Here is a 19836-nt window from a genome sequence, read left to right as displayed (position 1 = left end):
AGTTCATTATAGAACATCTCATTGACTTAGAGTCGAAATATTCTAAACTTTACAACAAACACAAAAAGTTGAAAGGAAAACAAAAACAAATGGCATATGATATTTATGAAGATGTTGACGACACAACTGTTCCTGCAAGTGAAGTAAAGTCAGAGAAACCGAAAAGTGACGAAAAACCGATAGAAGAAGAAAAACCAAAAACTGAAGATAAACCAAAACCAAAGTTTAGTTTCCAAACTAAACCAAGTCAACCTTCATTAGCTGGTATGTGTTGGCGTCAAAGACTTATGGCAGCAGGCGGTTATGTAAAGTAAAGAAAAAATATTTTTTTATTTTTATAAAAATGCCCCCATATAGAATGGATAGAAAATCTGCTAGAATAAAAGCAGAGTTGCAAAGATATGGTTGGAGAGTTTCGAAGAATTTTAAATATAGGAAGGGAAGACCCATAAAAGTCTATGACAAATTGTCTGGTCTTCGCTACGAAATGGATTTGGAAACAGCACGTGCCAATTATCCAAACAGACTAGAGAGGTTAGAAAGAAGAACGTCTTATGGACATGCCTTTCGATGTTAGTGAACCTCAAGTTGAAGACACGACGGCTTTGCCAGATTCTACTGGAAACATGACGAACAATTGCATCCTTTGAGAAGGAAAAAAGGTAGTGCAGAGGATGGTCATGCTCCCATGGAAAGAACAAGATATGCATATGAAAAGTATCGTGAAGTTAGAAGTCAAATTACATCTGGTCGAACCTTTACAGTAAACTTTGACGAAGGAAAGAACAAAGAAGGCTTCATGGGAGTACTTGCTGCAATTCAAGACGGAAATAAGAAAGGACACAATCTCAGATTGACCATAACAGATTTGGATGGTCACATTTACTATGCAAATGGCAATGAACAAACAGCTGCAAAACTTCTTGACGCTTTCAAGACTACAAAGAGAGAACAAATGGTTGACTCCGACTCAGACATTTTGAATGCAATTGAAGGAATTGCAAGTGTCAAGTTCGAATGGTACCAACCTAACCCTCAAGCAGTCAGACAACATGCTGGATACTTCCCCTTCATAAATAAGTCTGACATTGACTTGACAAGGTATGGAATTTACAATTCAATTGAAACAATTGTCAATGAACCTTGCATTCTTACATGTCTCAGGAACTCTGGTCTTGTTACAGATGAGAAGATGAAGTATCTTGAGTCATGTGTGAAGACAAGGTACATTCTCAGAGGTCAATTGGCAAAAATTGCACCGTTGGCAAATGTCAATATCCGAGTCAACATACCTACCAGCTAAAGGTTCTTCAACATGACGACTATGTTGTTGAGTTCAATTTACCATGGTTGAAGATTGCAATTGTCCACAACCACTTCATGTTGAACGAAAGTCTTACAAACCCATTGTTCGGAAAAGGCAAGTGCAACATTGTCAGAGCTGTAAACATTCTTTTCGAGAAAGGTTTGTTGGAACCAATTCCAGATGACAAGCTGACAGAAACTTTTGTACCAAAAGACGAAACAAACTTTTCATTGTTAGCAAGACCAAAAGTTGTTCCAGACAAAGTTCTAGTACAAAAGAAGTACACAATTCCACAAGGAGTTGGATTGTTCGGATACCAACCTGAACCAGAAGAACTTCCAATGAGGTTGCAAGAACTTCAAGATGCTATAAACAAACTTCCATTGAGACATCCAATTGACGTCAAATTGTATTGGAGAGCATCTGAGTTAGGTCAGAAGGTTTTATATGAAACAGGTTGCTTCGACGATGTTTATGAGATAACAGGAGAAGTTTCTCAGAAGATAAGAGACTCACTTGAATTTCCACAAACTGGACCAATTGGTTGCGACAAGTTCGACTCAAACGAAAAGATATACTATGTCACCTTAACGCTGCATACATGAGGTTTGTCCAATATATTCCGACTGGAATTCCAAACGAAGATGGTGAGTTCCCGGGAAGGAAACTATACAGTTGGAAAAGAATCATACAACAACTGTATGATATTAGGAAAGCTTCAAACCCCAAACTTGCAATGACACTCAAATTGCTTATGAATTCGACATGGGGATATTCCATTAAGAAACCTCAAGAGATGAAGAGTAAACATTATGAGAAGGTCGACAAACTTTGTTGAAAGGTTTCTCCTTTTGTTTTGAAGTACGAATTCACTCAAGGTCAAAGTGGCTTAGTAACCACATTAAAACCTATTGTCGAACATTGGTCTTACCCTCAGTTCGCAAAGGCAGTCCTTGACAACTACAACAAATTCTTCTCCGAAGTCAAATCCAAAGTGAAGGTTTACTATGAGAACATTGACGCACTCATGACGAACGAAGAAGGGTACAACAAACTCATTGAAATGGGAATGGTCGGTGAAAAGATGGGCTGTTTTAAAGCTAGATAAGGTATTTTCCGAAGTTCATGTCCTCTCCAAGCGTAAGTACTGGGGCATACTTGAAGACGGCACAGAAATAAAACATTGCATGAAGTAAAAAATTTATTTTAAAAAAAGTGACATTTTTAATTTTATTTGAAATGTACGCTGAGTTTGTTGGAGAAGACCGTTGGGAAACTTGTTTGTTAGATGAGAAAATATGAAATGGCATACTATTTTAAACAATATATTTTTACATATATTAAATGCTTCAGGTTGAAAAAACAAAGAACAAAAGTAGCAGATACAAAACCGTTAGACTATATCTTTACAAATGCTGGTAGGACTATTTCAGATGAAGAAATTTCATCCCGAATATACAGGTTTGACTATCCAATTCGTTTGGCTCTCAAAGTCCTTCAGATGCAAAGGCAATAGGATTTTAGAAGAGTTTTGTTTTCAAATAGAACTAACGCATTTATGTTCGCAGTATATTCATGGGCAGTATAAAGGTTCTGGTGGTCTAATAGACAAATTTGACGAAATGAGGATCTTTACAGTTCGTTCAGACGAAAGTCTTGAGAAAACTCTAAATGACTTTCAAACTCAAATGAACAAATATTATTGGGAATTTCAAGAAAAATACGACTCTTTACTAAATGGAACATACTATCTGAAACTAGAATATGACAAGATGAACTCCACCGTTTCATTTCAAAAGATTGAAATTAACCCTCCAAGAGATACAGAGTTTTTATTTTGGAAAGTAGACAAACGTTCTTGGGCACAATTTCTTCGGTTACTAAACCAGAACGAACCATTACCACCAGATGGTCCATTTCAATTTATACTTCCACCAGCAGATTTGACAGTTTATAGAAACGTGTTTGACCCTCAAAATGTTATGTGTCATGCAAGTTTCAGTTCAAGCAACAATAGTTTTCTATGTATTGGTAAGGACTTTTATGACTTTGCTTCTAAATTCTACGAACCACCTAGTAACAGTTTCTCTGACTTTCAAGTTTGGTTCACAACAAATGGTGTGCAACATATTATTCCATTGTACTATGACTTTTATCTCGAATTGTATTTCATATATAACTACGGAAAAGTGCTGAAAAAGTATTGAATGTGAAGATATTAGAAAATAACATTTTTTCTAACATCGTAGAAAACTCATGAAAACAATTTATTTTTGACACTTTCACAAAAAACATAAAAAAGTGAGTTAAAATGAGATGTTTACTGAGCTGGTTGGATGTCGCCTTCACAGGTTATGTAGAATGGCTGACCCGAGAAGTGGAACAGTGCTCTGAGAATTTGTATAATTCGTGGAATTGGACTCTCTCTGTTTGGAAGTAGTATCCAAGGACGCTTGGCAAAGAACTTGAGAAGAGCTTCTTTCTTTGCTTGCTTTATGTCGTCGAAAGGAGTGTTTTCTGGTATTTGAATTGGAATTCCAGTCGAAATCTCGAGATTCAAGGCAGCCCTTCCAGAAATAGTGGTGAACTTGACCTTGGGCTTCATGACCTTGCGCAAGTAGTCTTTTACGCAGTTGTTAATTTCAATTAGGTAAACTGCCTCGTCAAATCCTTCTGGCATTCCGAGTCCTTCCATCCGACAGAAAAAATTTTTCCCGACAACTGGAAAAAAATTTCCTTCCGACAGAAAAAAATTTTTCCTTCCGACAGGAAAAAATTTTCCAGTTGTCTGTCCGTAAACCATTCAAATTTTCGAAAATTGAGAACTTTTTGGTCGAACTTCAGGAAAAATTTTTCCTTCCGACAGAAAAAATTTTTCCTTCCGACAGAAAAAGTTTTTCCGGACAACAGGAAAAGTTTTTCCGGACAACAGGAAAAGTTTTTCCGGACAACAGGACACAAACGAATGTCTCACGTCCCACCAACCGAGTCCATTCCCAAACCAGAGGAACCTAAAGAACCAGCCCCTGCACCTCAGTTCCAGCAAGTCCCTCCACCAAATTACTACCAATTTCCACCTCAAGGTTACTACCCACTACAAGGCTTCCCGAACTACCCTCCTCCTCAGCCTATGCCTGACTTCCCCAACCCTTGGATGTTCCAGCAAGCTCCACCCCAGCAATTCCAATCTCAATCCAAATCGAAGAGAGACCAAGAGTTCGAAGAAGGTCTGAACCGCTTACGCAAAGATTATGCTACTGCCCCTATTGAGAGAAAGTTGTTCCCGGACCAAAAAATATAATTTAGGTGAAGAGGTTAGATCTCACCTGTTTTTTCACCTCTTGAATTTTCATGACTTCTTCGTAAATGTTTTGTCATGACTTCTTCGTAAATGTTTTGTCAAGACTTCTTCGTAAATGTTTTGTCAAGACTTCTTCGTAAATGTTTTGTCAAGACTTCTTCGTAATGAGTGTAAAGGACCCAAAAATATAATTTAGGTGAAGAGGTGCGATCTCACCTGTTTTTTCACCTCTTTTTTCACCTCGTGAATTTTCATGAATTTTCCCGAAATAAAAAATAAAGTTAGTTTTATTTTTTTATTTTGTATAAAAGATATGATTTCAGGGATTTTTTTGACGAAGTGTCAACCTTCACTTCGTCAAAAAATAACAGTTATCTAATGAAAAAGTGTCATTTTTTTGTATTTTTTTGTATGTTAGACATGATTTCAGGGATTTTTTTGACGAAGTGCAAACGTTCACTTCGTCAAAAAATAACAGTTATCTAATGAAAAAGTGTCATTTTTTTGTATTTTTTTGTATGTAAGATATGATTTCAGGGATTTTTTTTGACGAAGTGTCAATGTTCACTTCGTCAAAAAATAACAGTTATCTAATGAAAAAGTGTCATTTTTTTGTATTTTTTTGTATTTGACGAGAATGTCGGGTAGATGGTTAGATCTAACACGTTTTCTAACACGTTTTCTAACCTCTTGAATTTGTCAAGACTTCTTCGTAAATGTTTTGTCAAGACTTCTTCGTAAATGTTTTTTCACCTCTTTTTTCACCTCTTGAATTTTCATGACTTCTTCGTAAATGTTTTGTCATGACTTCTTCGTAAATGTTTTGTCAAGACTTCTTCGTAAGTGTTTTGTCAAACATGAACGTACATGCTTTGTCAAGACTTCTTCGTAATGAGTGTAAAGGACCCAAAAATATAATTTAGGTGAAGAGGTGCGATCTCACCTGTTTTTTCACCTCTTTTTTCACCTCGTGAATTTTCATGAATTTTCCCGAAATAAAAAATAAAGTTAGTTTTATTTTTTTATTTTTTTTTATTTTGTATGTAAGAACAGAAATGTCAGTCGAAGCAAAAACAATTCAAACAACAGCACCAAACTCGTTAGTCATGAATCCTACGTCAATGTTGGTAGAGATGAAAAGCTTCATTCCTTCTTCATATACTTTCGAAACAAAAATCCAGAAGATAAAGCAAGAACTTTTAACAAGTAATTTAGACTGTAGTGCGAAAGATGAAGAAAATGAAGAATATCTTTATGAAATGCAGGACCTCATCGACCATTTACCCAAATTGCCTGAAATTCAGCAGCAAAAGCTCACTATTCCTGAATTCGATGAAATAGAAGTCAAAGCAACTGACTCAGTAGAAATAAAGAAGTTCATACGAAAGGTAAACTATGAGTTTCTAGGATTTCATTGCAACCATAAGGTTATGGACAAAGATTGCGACATAGTATATAAGAATGTTTCTGACATATATAAATCTGAAGAATTTAAGACCTACGACAACTTTGTTTCGTTAGTTGCTGAATGTGTATGGCAGATAAGAGATAAAGATAGAAGAGGTAAGGTATGGAACAAACAGATAAAACCAGCAGCTTCAGATTTAAAGAAAACCATTGACGCTTTAGTTGTTTTAGCAGGTAAGGTTTCAGAATATAACGCAAAAATGAACCCGCAATGTTCAAAATGTAAAGCAGCAATGAGGAAATATAACTACTCCGTCAAAGAGATAGAACGTATGAGAAACGACTATGCTGACTTAAAGAAAGATATGTCAAACATTGAGTTTGAAACAGTTAAAAAGATAGACAATGACACCAAAGTGGTTAGAATAGGTGATTTAAACGTAAGATACTCAAAGAAATACAACAAATATTCTTTGTCAGACATTATATTTCCATCTGGAAAGAAAACACACGACTGGGTTAAAATTGCTTCTACTCAGAAAATTTTGACAAGAAATCCTGAGCTTATGATATCGGTAAAATTCTATGGAACTGCAGCATATCTCATCGACAAAAGTCTTATACCAATAGTTTTGTTATGGTTAGACCCAGTTGTTGGATATAACTTCATAACATATGGTTCATTCGATACGGAACGTTGCAGTGAAGGCTTACTTTACATCGTTCAGAAACCGAAGGACTTCAACACAAAGAGATATAAGATAGGAAGAACATATAATATAACTCAAAGATATGACAGTACAGTCAATAGAGTCAAGGTTGTGTTTGCTAATGATATGAGAGCTGCAGAAACAGAACTACTTGAAAAGTTTGAGAAAATGTATGGTGCTCCCATAAAAGGTAAAGAAACGTTTGAAGTAGATGAGATAGATAAAGCTATAAAATTATTTGACGAAGTTGCTGAAAAATACATGTAAAGCGTTTATTTTTGGTCTTTTGTGAAAGTCAGAAAATAAAGTTAGTTTTATTTCATTTTTTTGTATAAAAGATATGATTTCAGGGATTTTTTTGACGAAGTGTCAACCTTCACTTCGTGTCATAATGTAAAAATAACGTTTACCATGTAAAACGGTTGTGAAAAAACAGGTGAAAAAACAGGTGAGATCGCACCTCTTCACCTAAACATTATTTTTGGGTCCTTTACACTCATTACGAAGAAGTTTCGACAAAACATTTACGATTCATGTTTGACAAAACATTTACGAAGAAGTCTTGACAAAACATGTACGAAGAAGTTTCGACAAAACATTTACGTTCATGTTTGACAAAACATTTACGAAGAAGTCATGACAAAACATGTACGAAGAAGTCTTGACAAAACATGTACGAAGAAGTCTTGACAAAAACATATACGAAGAAGTCTTGACAAAACATTTACGAAGAAGTCTTGACAAAAACATTACGATGAAGAAGTCATGACAAAACATGTACGAAGAAGTTTCGACAAATTCAAGAGGTGAGAAAACAGGTGAGATCTAACCATCTACCCGACATTCTCGTCAAATGAAAAAAATGAAAAAAAATGACACTTTTTCATTATATAACTGTTATTTTTTGACGAAGTGTCAACGTTCACTTCGTCAAAAAAATCCCTGAAATCATGTCTTTACATACAAAATAAAACTAACTTTATTTTTTATTTCGGGAAAATTCATGAAAATTCAAGAGGTGAAAAAACAGGTGAGATCGCACCTCTTAGTAGTATATAATGCGGGTTTTGTGACTTTTTTTGTAAACGTAAGAATTCATACAATATCGAGTGATTTTGTATCATTTTTTTTAACATATGAAGTAAAAAATGTATGATTCTTACGGTTTTTATTCTTACGTTTTTGAATAAATCAAGATTTAAAAAATTTTCAAAATTGTAAGACATTTACACTAAACCCATACATAATGAAATAAAAAAAATAAAAAAAATAAAAAAATAAACTTTAAAAATTCATGTCTTACATTTTTGAATAATTTATTTTTTTAATTTGTATGAAAATGAGTGTCAAGACTAACGACGTTAAAAAATTGGAATTCACAAATGAGGAAATAAAGGATATATTAGAGGAAGCGGGTTATGAGGTCAGTAAATATTATTTAAGAAATTGTCAAAAATTCGCGGAGTTTTTAAATGAGTTTGATTATGATAGAAAAATGAATAAAGATGATGTTATAAATTTCTTATATCCCACATCTGAAGAAGAAAAACCTAAAGAACATGATGTTTTCCCTGAATATTATGAAGAACGGATTAAAGATGATGAATATGATGAAATTGAAAGACTGGAAAAAATAAGAGATGAAATAGATGAAAAAATTAAGGAATTAAGAGAAGTTGAAAAATATAATGAAAATGAAGTAGAGGGTTTAATGAATATCCAGCTTCAGAATCAGCAGTTCAAAAATCTCATGAAGAAAGATATAAAAATTATGTCTCAGAATCAACACAAAATTTATTAGATGGTGAAATAGATGAAACACTTTCAGAAGAAGGTACTAAATTTATTCGTAAACATAAGTTACAATTTATTGACGATGGAGATTATCCATGTATATTACTTTCACCTCCTCTTGATTCTGAAAAATTCAAAAAAGCACTGAAAAATGTAACATATGCAACAAATACAATTAAGAAAGAAGACCATGATATTTACACAAATTATTATTTAAATAAATGTACAGGTGTTGATAAAGTTTTTGATTTGTTAGATAAAATATCAAAAGAAACAATTGGTACATATAAAATTTTATGCGATTGTGGTTTCATTATTGAAGATACCAATAATGTTTCATATGAAAGAACAGCACCGAAGGAAGATGAAGTTGAAAGGTCTATACCATTCATTATTAAGAACATAAAAGATATGAAAACGTATAAGCATTATATTTATTCATTTATTTCAGAAAAAATGGAAGCAACCCATAAAACATCATCTCATCATTTTATAGCTATTCATACATTCCTTTTCAAAGTTGTGAAATTAAATAAGACAGGAATTAGATTTAATGTATCAGGGTACGCATTCTTGAGTAAATTAAAATGTATTCGTCACGTCGCGGATGATAAAAATTTATGTGTTCTTAATTCATTTTATGGACTTTAGCCCTGGACTTTAAAAAAATAAACTTTATTTTTATTTATTTTTTTAATTTTTATTCTTACATAAATGAACAAAAACGGAACAGCTAAAATGAATGATAATCAAATTAGAGCAGAAGGTAGAAGGTTATTTAAACGCTTCTATAACATTCCTGATGGTGTTAATCCTAAAACTCGTAGAAGCTATTTAAATGAAGCAATAGATGCATATGAAGGGTTTGACATTTCATCAGAAAGTGAGAGGTTAGCAAGAATGTTAAACGTTAATATTGATTTTTTATTATTGTGACCCTCAACCAGAAGACGTAGACATTAACAAGGTAGACTTTCCATTAGTGGAATCAATAATGATAGATCCAGAATTTGAAACAGTAAATATTTTATTAACACAGAGTCCATGTGGAAAACTTCACGCTGACAGAATAACAGACGTTGAAGCACTCACCGGCTATAAAGTTTGTCCATATTGCAAAGAAGAAGTTTATTCTATCCGTGATGATCCAGAAAGGAAAAAACCAAAGAAGATTTTTAAAACATTGTGAGAAATGTAAAGAAAATAATGGAAGATTAATTCAAGACGTTCAATTGCAAAACACACAACAACCATATGCCCACATATCACGAAACAGAAGATATATCAATGGCTATTAGCACATAATTTGCAGGAATATTATAAACCAACAAGATATTATATTACTTTTGACTTCGAAACATTAGAGACTAAAGAAGAACTTCACTTTCTGAATGTGCAACTTTGAACGCTTACTTAAAACCATTTATGGTATCATCAACTGTCAAAATAAAGCCGCAAAGCGGCGAGGTCGTAGACCGTGATAAAACATTTACGAGGAATTTTTGCTTAACTTCGAGTGATTCTTTTATTTCTGATTGGATTGAGTTTTTATTTTCAACCTGTTCATTAGTTGCTAAATCAAATATTGAACAATATGAAGAATTAATGAAGCCGCAAACAGACCAAACGGCGGGGACTTTGTCTCATACATTAAATGAGAAACAAAAGGAAGCAATGAAAGAGCTTTTAGATGAAGAATTTAATAAAGTGAATATCATAGGTTTTAATTCGGGAAAGTTTGATTTAAATTTAATTCTTCGTGATTTAAACACTGCAAAATGGAAAATAAAATCAATGCTGGGTTCATCTTCTCAATTTAAGCAAATCATTGTAAAGAAAACAAACTGTCCATATGAATTAAGATTTATTGACATCAGAAATTATATAGCGGGTGGGACATTAGACCAATTCACTCAAGATTTCGGAAACAATAAATCACGTGTTAAATCCTTTTTCCCTTATCAATTCATCACGTGGGAAAATTACGAAGATGAATTATATAAAAAGGAACCATTCACGAAAGATTCATTTTATTCAGCATTAACTCAAGAAACTATATCCGATTCAGATTATCAAATATATCTCAATGATGCTAAAAATTTTGAGAATAGATTAGAATATTTTATTCATTATTGCAATAAAGACGTTGAAATTATGATTAACCCAATTGATAAAATTATTGAAGAAACATTTGTTTATAAAATTGACATGCTTCATAATCTTTCTTTATCATCGAATGCATCAATGATTCGTTACGCGTTAGCATATAAGAACTTCAATCCTAACGAAACATATCCAGAAGAAGAAAATGTGGAATCAAGTTTTGAATTAACGAAAAAGTATTGGAAATATAAAATTGAATCATATAAGAAACAAGATGAAAAAGCAGAAAGGGATACTAAAAACAATGTTTCAATGGATGATTTTCAATACTATCACGATTTAATCCTTTCATCTAAATGCAAAATGTGTGGTAAAGCGTTTACATATGCTAATAAACCAACATTGGATAGAATCGATAATGAAAAACCACATACCAAAGAAAATTGTCAGTTAATGTGTTGTTATTGCAATGTCGTAAAATCAAATAAAGATGAAGATGTTCAACGTTTAAGAATCAATTTAAGAAATTATGCATTAAAAAATAATTTACCAATGACTTTAGATTCGGTTGAAGCTTATCACATTCTCCGTAATGGAATTACTGGTGGTCTATCAAATGTTCAACATCGTGTTAATCTTAAAGGAATCACGCACATTAATAAACTTTCATATAATCCAGAAACTAAAACTGTATCAAATGAGGACACCACCAACATTATGACTCATTTTGTTGGTGTTGATTTTAATTCATTATATCCTTCATCATTTTCATCTAATCCTCATGATTTCATTCAATATACTGACCATAAAATGTATATGCCGGGAAGATTGAATGGTGTTATCATTTGTGATACAGCAACAAAGAAAGCAAAAGCACTGGGAATAATTAGAAAGAAAAATACTTTATTCGTGGCTGAAGTAAAGGGTCACATTGATGAAAAATACATTAATGATTACATAAACTTTTTACCAATAATAAGAAACTTAGATATTATCACAGATGAAAAAACAATTGGCAGTTTTATGTATAATTACATGAAATCAAACAATCTACCAGTTGACCAGAAACAGAGGAAATTAACTCAGTTAGCATCAACACACAACCAATATCAACCATTTTCTTCTTATTATCTTTGGTATCTAATAGACAGATTTCATTTTATCATTGATGATATTCAATCAATTTTAACATTTACGAAAAACACTTGCTTTAATGAATTTGCGAACGAATTTATGAACGAAAGACAAAAGGCTGAATTAGAAGGAAATAAAGGAAAAAGTTTATTTTGCAAGATTTCACTTAATGGATCATATGGTTACGATGCAATGAATACACAAAATTACGCAAAGACTAAAATAATGAATGCACAGAAGGCACGCGTTGCATGTATGTCAAATAAGTTTAAAAACATAAGAGAAATAGGTGAAGATACGTATCAAGTGATGCTTAAAGATAGATTTTATAGATGTGATACATGTTTACAAGAGGCATTTCTCACTTTAGATAACGCAAAATACTGGTATTTGGTTTTCATTTATGATTTTATGTATAAATGCTTGAATGTTAATCGTTTTCATTTCATTGAAGGTGATACTGATTCATCTTATTGGGCAATCGCTGGCGACCCAAATCTTCCTAACACTCAAGCATTTCAAGCAATTGTTACTGATAAACAATTTTATGATAAAAACATTTACAAATTCGCACCTTTTGATTTCTTTTGTTTTGATGAGAAATTTAAACCTAAATTAAAGAATAAAGCTGAAGAAAAAGCACATGAGAAGAAGTTATTGGGTTTAGCAATTGAGAAACAAGGTGATAACATGGTTGCTTTATGCCCCAAGTGTTATACATCATTCAACGGTTCAATTGATGGAAGTGATTTTAAAAAGATTGCACAAAAAATGAAAGGAGTTAGTTTACGACAAAATAAACAATTAACACCTAAAAATTATTTGGATATAATAAATGATAAAGTGATATTTGATGGTCAGAATATTAATTTACAACTTAAAAACGGGTCAATGACTCGCTTAACAATTGGTAAGACTGCATTAACAGGAGCACACACTAAGGCTGTGTGTTGTGAAAATGGATGTTGTATGCCATTTATTTAATAAAATGCCACAGAAGAGACAAAAGGAACCGTTAATGATGTTTTTGATACTATGATTCAAAGAGGTGGGCACCCTTAAAACATTTATTTTATTTTTATATAAATGGATAACTCAGATTTAGAAAATTTAATTGATGATTTAGTATTTTATCAAAAATTTCTTGATTATTACGATTTAAAAGCATATCTCCAAAAATATAATAATAATATAACGGGTGATGATATGGGATATTATTATCCATATTATAAAAATGAAATTTTGAAATATCATGATAAAATAATTTCTAAAATTAAAGACAAAATTAAAAATAATGAATATTCAAAGGGAAAAACTAAATCACAACTGAAACAATTGAAAGATTTTAAAAATAAAGTATTAACAGAAGAAGATATTGATGAATTATATAAATTATATAATCCTGAGCCGCAAAAGCAAAAGAAGCAAAAACAAAAGGTGCAAAACGCCCAGGTCCTTCAGACCATAAATGATGCACAAGCTTTAATTTATGATTCATTAGTTAAACCATATTCAGCCCGACTTTTAAATGAAGATCAACTTTTGGAATTCATCCTTCAACATAAACTCGAAGCGGGAAAGTATATTAAACCTTTATATACAGCATATTTAAAACAAATGAATAGAATACATCCAGAATTAATGAAGGAAGGAAGGAATTCCAAAACTTCATCATCCAAAATCAAAGCAGATAAAATTAAACCACTTGCAACACCAAAACCTCTAACGACAGTACCTGCAACACCAAAACCACCTCCTCCTTCAGTTAATCTTTCATCATTCACTTTATTATATCCATTTCAAACATTAAAGAAACAAAAAGATTTTAAAAAGGATTTCAAGATATTAAATAAACCAATTGACCCAAAAATTCAACCGTTAAAGGAAAAATTTAGTCGCCCTTCATTTGCACCATATCCATATTCATATGAAATCGATCATTTAGAATATTCAAAAGGAAACGTTACTTATTTATTTACCATTAACATTAACACCAGATATTTATATTGCATTCCAGTGAAAGGGAAAACAGAACAGGAAACAAGAAGAGCTATTCAATACTTACTAGATCATGAAAGAGTAGATAATATCAGGGGTGATGGTGATAAAGGATTTCAGGCAGCTATGACTCATTATTTCCCACAAATTAATTTTTACTTTTCATCCTCTCCATATACGTTTCATAATAAAATAGTTGATGCGGTAATGAGAACTCTTAGAGATGCGTTAGGGGTTAACGGTCAGATATACTGGGATGGAAATCATGACTCCATCATACAACAGTTAGTATATTATTACAATAATACATGGCATAGAACAATAAACATGAAACCAGTGGAAATGAAAAATGATATTTCAAAAGAATGGGAATATATTAGAAAGCAAATGGAAAGGTTGAATGATGTTAAACGTGAACAAATTAATTCGGGGCTCATGAATTTTAAACAAGGGGATAAAGTTTTGATTCATCTCGATTATGGAAAAACTGATAAATCAATGACAAAAAGAAGACGAAGATTTGACACAATAGCTGAATTTGTTAGATATATTAACGGCAATGCATTAGTTGAGGTTAACAATAAATTAATAGAAATTCCGATTTATTTTATTACTCCATTATATTTAAATAATATTTAATTTTTTTTATTTCGTAAGAAATGAGTGACAACGAAGCATCCAAGAGTCCAGACAATGAATATAAAAAGAAACTAAACAGAATTAAATCAAAAATATGCTATTACAAAAAGAAGCCACAATGCGGTGGGAGAGTTGAAAACGATAAAGAGAGGAAAGAAATAATCGAAAAATTAGAAACTTACCGTTCAATCCTTAAACTGAGTGAAGCAAAAATAAAAGAATTTAATAGAATAAATAAATTGATTGAAAGATGAAGAATAAATAAAGATGAATTTTTAAACTCAATCCAAATTTAATTTTTATTCCTCTTCGACAACATCTCTCTTTCCATCATTACTGCATAACCACATTTTCTCAGTTTTAGTGGTTTGTTATTTTTAACATGTTCTTGCATCATTTTTATCATTTCCTCCCTTGTTATGATTCGTGGTAAATTTTGAGCTTGTGGGGTATTCATTTATGATAAAAATAAAAATTTAAATTATGCTGTTTGCTCTTTTGGAGCTCCTAAAGTTTGTTTCACAAACATTGAGCGTTCATTGAACTCTATACCATGCGAATACAGTCATAAATGGTGGCATGTAATCTTTACTTTGTCCCGTTGTTTGTGTATATCCTGAAACGCGATGTGTATGGTTTCCTTCTCCCTGAGTGTCACTCCAGTAACAATTTATGGCAAACTTAACGTTGTCTTTAACATCATATCCTTTACCTTTTGTCATTCCTGACCAATCCCAATATCTATGCTTATGCCAACCCGCTTGAGATGTACTTAAATCTATGTAGTGACTGTGTGCAGGTAAATTTTCACCTGTAATCGTTTTACTTCCCCCTGTTTCCTTTGAAGAGTTTGCACAATACAAAAACCTGTCGACTATTTGTTCCCATGCACCAACACCAAACATTGCTTGAGGACCTCTCACATCCATAGATGTATAAATAGAACCTACTGGGTTCATTAAATCAAACATATGAGATAATATAGGATTGTCTCTTTTGAACTTAAAATATAGTGTAACTATTTCGGGTTTCTTCTGGTTTGTGTCAGAATATTTTTTATAATATAATCTTATGTTTTCAGGGTATGTAAAATCTTGACTATAATATTTATTTTTGTCATCTATATAATAATATACTATTCTCGTTTTTTCTATTGCATTATATCTTTTATATCTATAATAATCTAAATATAATGTTTGCTTTTGTTCATCTACATGCGGCGTTCTGACATCATCTCCAGAGTCGAAATAATACGGTGCTGGAGCTACGTTAGACAATGTCATATCCGTCATTTCATAAACTCTTAAATATTTCTTTTGTTCGTCTCCATATAAGTTTAAGTAACAGTTGTTGTCTAATGGAACTTTAACTTGTGTGTCATCATTCTTTTTATAACTTACATACATTTCATTGTTATTTTTCGGAATGAGTTTACACCGCATACCATTTTTTAAGGAATGTACCAATTGCCCTCTAAAATATTTATTTTCTTCATAGACGGAAAAGTCACCAGCAATAGTTTCAATATTTTTAGTTGTTCCTATCAAACTTTGGTATATTTCATTCACATATTCTTTATTTGCTTTCTTCTCTAACTCATCGTTAACATAAGTTTTATCTGCTTTAAGGTCTAAACATTCTGAAACCCATCCTGTATCAGCTTTAGTTTTTAAAATCTTCGATGTCCGTTCATGGTACCATTCAACCCTTTCGATAATTTCATTATCTTTTTCATTAACATATTCCTTATCTGCTTTCTTCATTAATGCACTATCCACAAGTCCCTTATCTGCCTTCTTCATTAACTCACTATCCACAAGTCCCTTATCTGCCTTCTTCATTAACTCACTATCCACATATTCCTTATCTGCCTTCTTCATTATGTCATTTAGGAAACCTTCTATGAATTCCTCATTTAAATTAAATCTTCCAATCTTCAAAACTTTAGGAAATGCATTTAATGCGTAATATCTTTGTTCTTCTGGTGGAATTGATGTTATATCATCCGTTATTCCTTTAATTTTTGAATTCATAAATAAAATTTCTTTTATATTTGATATCACTGCACCACCCTTGCAAACGAATTCAAAATGGTCATTTTTCAATACTATCTCCAAATCTCCATATTTCAACCTTTGCGTTTGTTCTGCCGTCTTTGAATTATATGCATATGTGGCGTAAGTAATGGTCTGTGCCTTAAGTTGCTGTGGTTGCTGTTGTTTAATCATTTATTATGATTTAAAAATAAATATTTAATCTGTTATCTCATCAGCTATTTTTTCTATTTGAAATTGCCATAATATTTCATTCATAAATTCTAAATCACAATCAAATAGGTCAGTTATTCTAAATTTAATATTTGATAAATCTTTTGAATGAAGAATAAATGAATTCCCGGATAATTGAAACGGATATGATAAAGAAAATATGTTTAAGTTGATGGATAAAATGTTTTGTATTGATGGGTAAGAGTTAGGGTCTAATGTTTGATGTGAAAATCTCATTGGGGTATTAACTTTATCACATTTGATTAAAATGAAATTGGAACCAGTGTCAGAATACAAAACATCCCCAACATCTTTTTCAAAATTTAATATCCCCAACAATGAACGAAGATGAGGAGTACAAAATTTAATTTTCAGCGGGAATTTAATAAGGTTATTTATTTCATCAAGTTCAAAAAGTTTATCAGGTTTTGATTTAAAATTTTCTTCATACCAAACGATAAATGATTCATTTAAATAACTTAAAATTGTGTTAATATCCCATTTCGTTATCACATTATTTATATACATATCATACGTTTTTTCAAGGTCATCTTTAATAAATGATATATAATCTGAAGGGTCTAAAAGAATGGGATTAAATTTACCACTCACAGAAACGAGAGTAACATTATAAATTCCACTAACTGTTAAATTTAATTCACAACTATTATTCGAAATAATATTGATAATTGACATTTTTATTACGATTAAAAATATGGTAAAGCGTTATTTTCCAGTGATAAATAAAACTAGAATAAGATTACCTCAAGAATTCATAAATTCAACGAATAAGAAATTCATTCATGTTATAAATTTCAGTGTTTTCAGAAAATATGAGTCAATGTCATATTCATCATCGGGTTATATTTCACTTCATTCAAATTTAGTTCAATCAAACCCATATAATGACCATTTCATAAGATTTTCAGATGGTATTAAAAATGCAATTGATAGATTAAAATATGAACAGATTGACAATATCGAATTTTTGGAATTTTGGTTTAAATATCCTGATGGAAAAAAGATTGAAGTTAAAGATAAAGCTGATACTATAACAAAAACAATTACAATGACCGATCCAGATAGTGGGGAACAAAAAGAAATAAAACAAACGATAGAAACTGGTGAAAGGTCAATTATTATTGATTATGATTCAAAGGATTATTATTCAATAATGTTAATGCTTGAATATTAAATAGCCTTAACAAAGAATTTTTCAAGTGATATTTTATATTCATCAACTATTTTATTATAAATATCATTATATGTTAAATGAAGTTCAGTTGTTGTTCCGTTCTTTGATATCTTAATTGTGCTAATATCCTTTATAGGATTTATTTTTGCAACTGTTCCGCAGCATGAAACCTCATCATCTATGAAAAATTGAATCTTAACGTCTGAATCTTGAACATCACAAAGAATGGCGATAATGTGAATTAATGATTCATAAGGTAAAATAATTAAACCGGATTGATCAATTAAATTTATTATTGAATCATAATTATCAGTTATTATATCACGGTAAATTTTCATTAATTCAGAATTAATGTCTATTTTATATGGCGCATTGCGACTGGAATCGTATATTCCTGGGTTCTCGATGTTTGATGAAAGAGGTGGGGGGTATGTTGGATATGTGGGGATTTCAACGGGTTCTTTACCGGGTTCAGATAAAATGATTGGGTCTCCATTCTCATGGTTTTCTTCATTCTCCTCATTCTTCGGTAAGTCACGAGTTAATAAATTTGGTTGAGTTGCTGACCTTGTTAATTCAGGGCTAACATTAACTTTAACATTTTGAATAATTCGTGATTTATCATCATTTACGTTATAACCAACCGTAATCTCTGCTTTTGCGTTAGTGTTCTTTTGACTTGTGAAACGTCTTCTCATTTATAATTGAATAAAAAAAGAAAAATATATATTTAAAGTTTTATTTAGTTGTTACGGTAATATCCCAAGGTTCATCATTGTTTGCTTATACTTTCTTTGTAACTGCACCAATAATGTTATTGATATTGCTTTGAGTTTCTTCCAGTCTTATTTCATCATTTACAATATCTTTAATCATTTCATTACATGCATTCTTAAAACCATCTGATTTTTCTAATTTACGTCTATCACTTTCTTTAATTAAATCAAAGTTATAACCTTGTTGAGAATAAAGTGGTTTCTTTATCAATTCCTTGAACGCTTCTGCAAGTGAAGATGAAGAAATTCTTGCCACTTGAATTGGTTTAAATTCTGCTTTCATTGCTTCTTTCTGTTCATTGAACACTGGATCGAATAAAGCAACTTTAAAGAATTTCTTAGCTGGAATTTCAGGTCTCAAATTTGCATATTGACCATCAAACTGATTAACATATTGTGGTAATCCATCCGGTCCTTCTTCAATAGCGTTTAATTCTTCATTGAAATATGAATATGGATTATGACGGTATGAATTAATTGGGCCATGTTCACCTTCTCCAATGTATTGTTTAACAGCTTTTCCATTTTCATCAAATTGCATAGGATAACATTCATTATATGCTTTACGTTTAGGATAATCAGATACAGTTAATTTGTAACCATTTATGACTTTAATATTACCTCGACCATCAGTAACGAAAACTTCATTTATACCATCAGGTTTTCCATTTGGACCTGTAATGTCTGCTTCATGTGCTTCCCAATTTGGACCTTGACGTTTGGCATATGCTTGAGCTTCTGGTAATGTTAAAACGTTTCTCATTTGTTTTACATCTTTTTGAAGACCAGCAACAATATGAACTAATTCTTTCATTCCGTCTGGAACTTTCATAGTTCTATTATACACACCCCCCTTTTTGTTTGTCCCCTGTTTTAATGGAACCTGTAAAAGATTTGCTATTTCTGTCATGTTTAATTATAAATAAAAAATAAAAATTAATTATAAAAAGTTAATCAAATTTAACACATCCTTTATTTAAATCAACTATTATTTTTCCATGTTCACCTAATTGTTGATATTGTGTGTAAAGTTCATTAATGCTCATTGGTAAATTCACTTGATAAAGCATAACGTTCAACTGTTGACGACTAAAACCACTGAAAATGAAAAGTGTTGATAGATTTGATTTAATGTTTGTGCTTAATGCTTTGAAGTATTGAACAGCCATGAAGAATGAACACTGAATGTGTCGACATTGAGTTAAT

General features: G+C 31.6%; 6 protein-coding genes and 1 pseudogene across 7 annotated transcripts, besides 2 other annotated features; 4 read left to right on the top strand and 3 right to left on the bottom strand.

The window, feature by feature from the left end:
* Positions 1-6379: part of a mobile genetic element that runs on past the window's edge.
* Positions 359-2502, top strand: TVAGG3_0248670 (annotated as a pseudogene). Its single transcript has one exon. A coding segment is annotated over exon 1 (2144 nt).
* TVAGG3_0248660 (uncharacterized protein) lies at positions 3627-4001 on the bottom strand (the record flags this gene model as incomplete). The annotated part of the gene is made up of 1 exon (XM_051227966.1): positions 3627-4001. The coding sequence occupies one exon, from the start codon at positions 3999-4001 to the stop codon at positions 3627-3629; it is 375 nt and encodes a 124-aa protein (XP_051112952.1).
* Positions 4272-4607, top strand: TVAGG3_0248650 (uncharacterized protein; the record flags this gene model as incomplete). The annotated part of the gene is made up of 1 exon (XM_051227965.1): positions 4272-4607. One exon carries the CDS (start codon positions 4272-4274, stop codon positions 4605-4607), a length of 336 nt encoding a protein of 111 aa, XP_051112951.1.
* Positions 6380-8099: 1720 nt separating the features above from the next.
* Positions 8100-19836: part of a mobile genetic element that runs on past the window's edge.
* TVAGG3_0248620 (DNA/RNA polymerases family) lies at positions 10151-12607 on the top strand (the record flags this gene model as incomplete). Its single annotated transcript, XM_051227964.1, has 1 exon — positions 10151-12607. A coding segment is annotated over one exon (2457 nt), but the record flags the coding sequence as incomplete, so codon positions are not given.
* Positions 13373-14381, top strand: TVAGG3_0248610 (integrase core domain containing protein family; the record flags this gene model as incomplete). The annotated part of the gene is made up of 1 exon (XM_051227963.1): positions 13373-14381. A coding segment is annotated over one exon (1009 nt), but the record flags the coding sequence as incomplete, so codon positions are not given.
* Positions 14929-15798, bottom strand: TVAGG3_0248600 (phage tail repeat-like family; the record flags this gene model as incomplete). Its single annotated transcript, XM_051227962.1, has 1 exon — positions 14929-15798. One exon carries the CDS (start codon positions 15796-15798, stop codon positions 14929-14931), a length of 870 nt encoding a protein of 289 aa, XP_051112948.1.
* Positions 18949-19462, bottom strand: TVAGG3_0248590 (uncharacterized protein; the record flags this gene model as incomplete). Its single annotated transcript, XM_051227961.1, has 1 exon — positions 18949-19462. A coding segment is annotated over one exon (514 nt), but the record flags the coding sequence as incomplete, so codon positions are not given.

Source organism: Trichomonas vaginalis, chromosome IV (assembly GCF_026262505.1).
Source record: "Trichomonas vaginalis G3 chromosome IV, whole genome shotgun sequence".
Lineage (NCBI taxonomy): Eukaryota > Parabasalia > Trichomonadida > Trichomonadidae > Trichomonas > Trichomonas vaginalis.
Note: the sequence above shows the minus strand (reverse complement) of the source record. Positions and strands in the feature narration are given on the sequence as shown.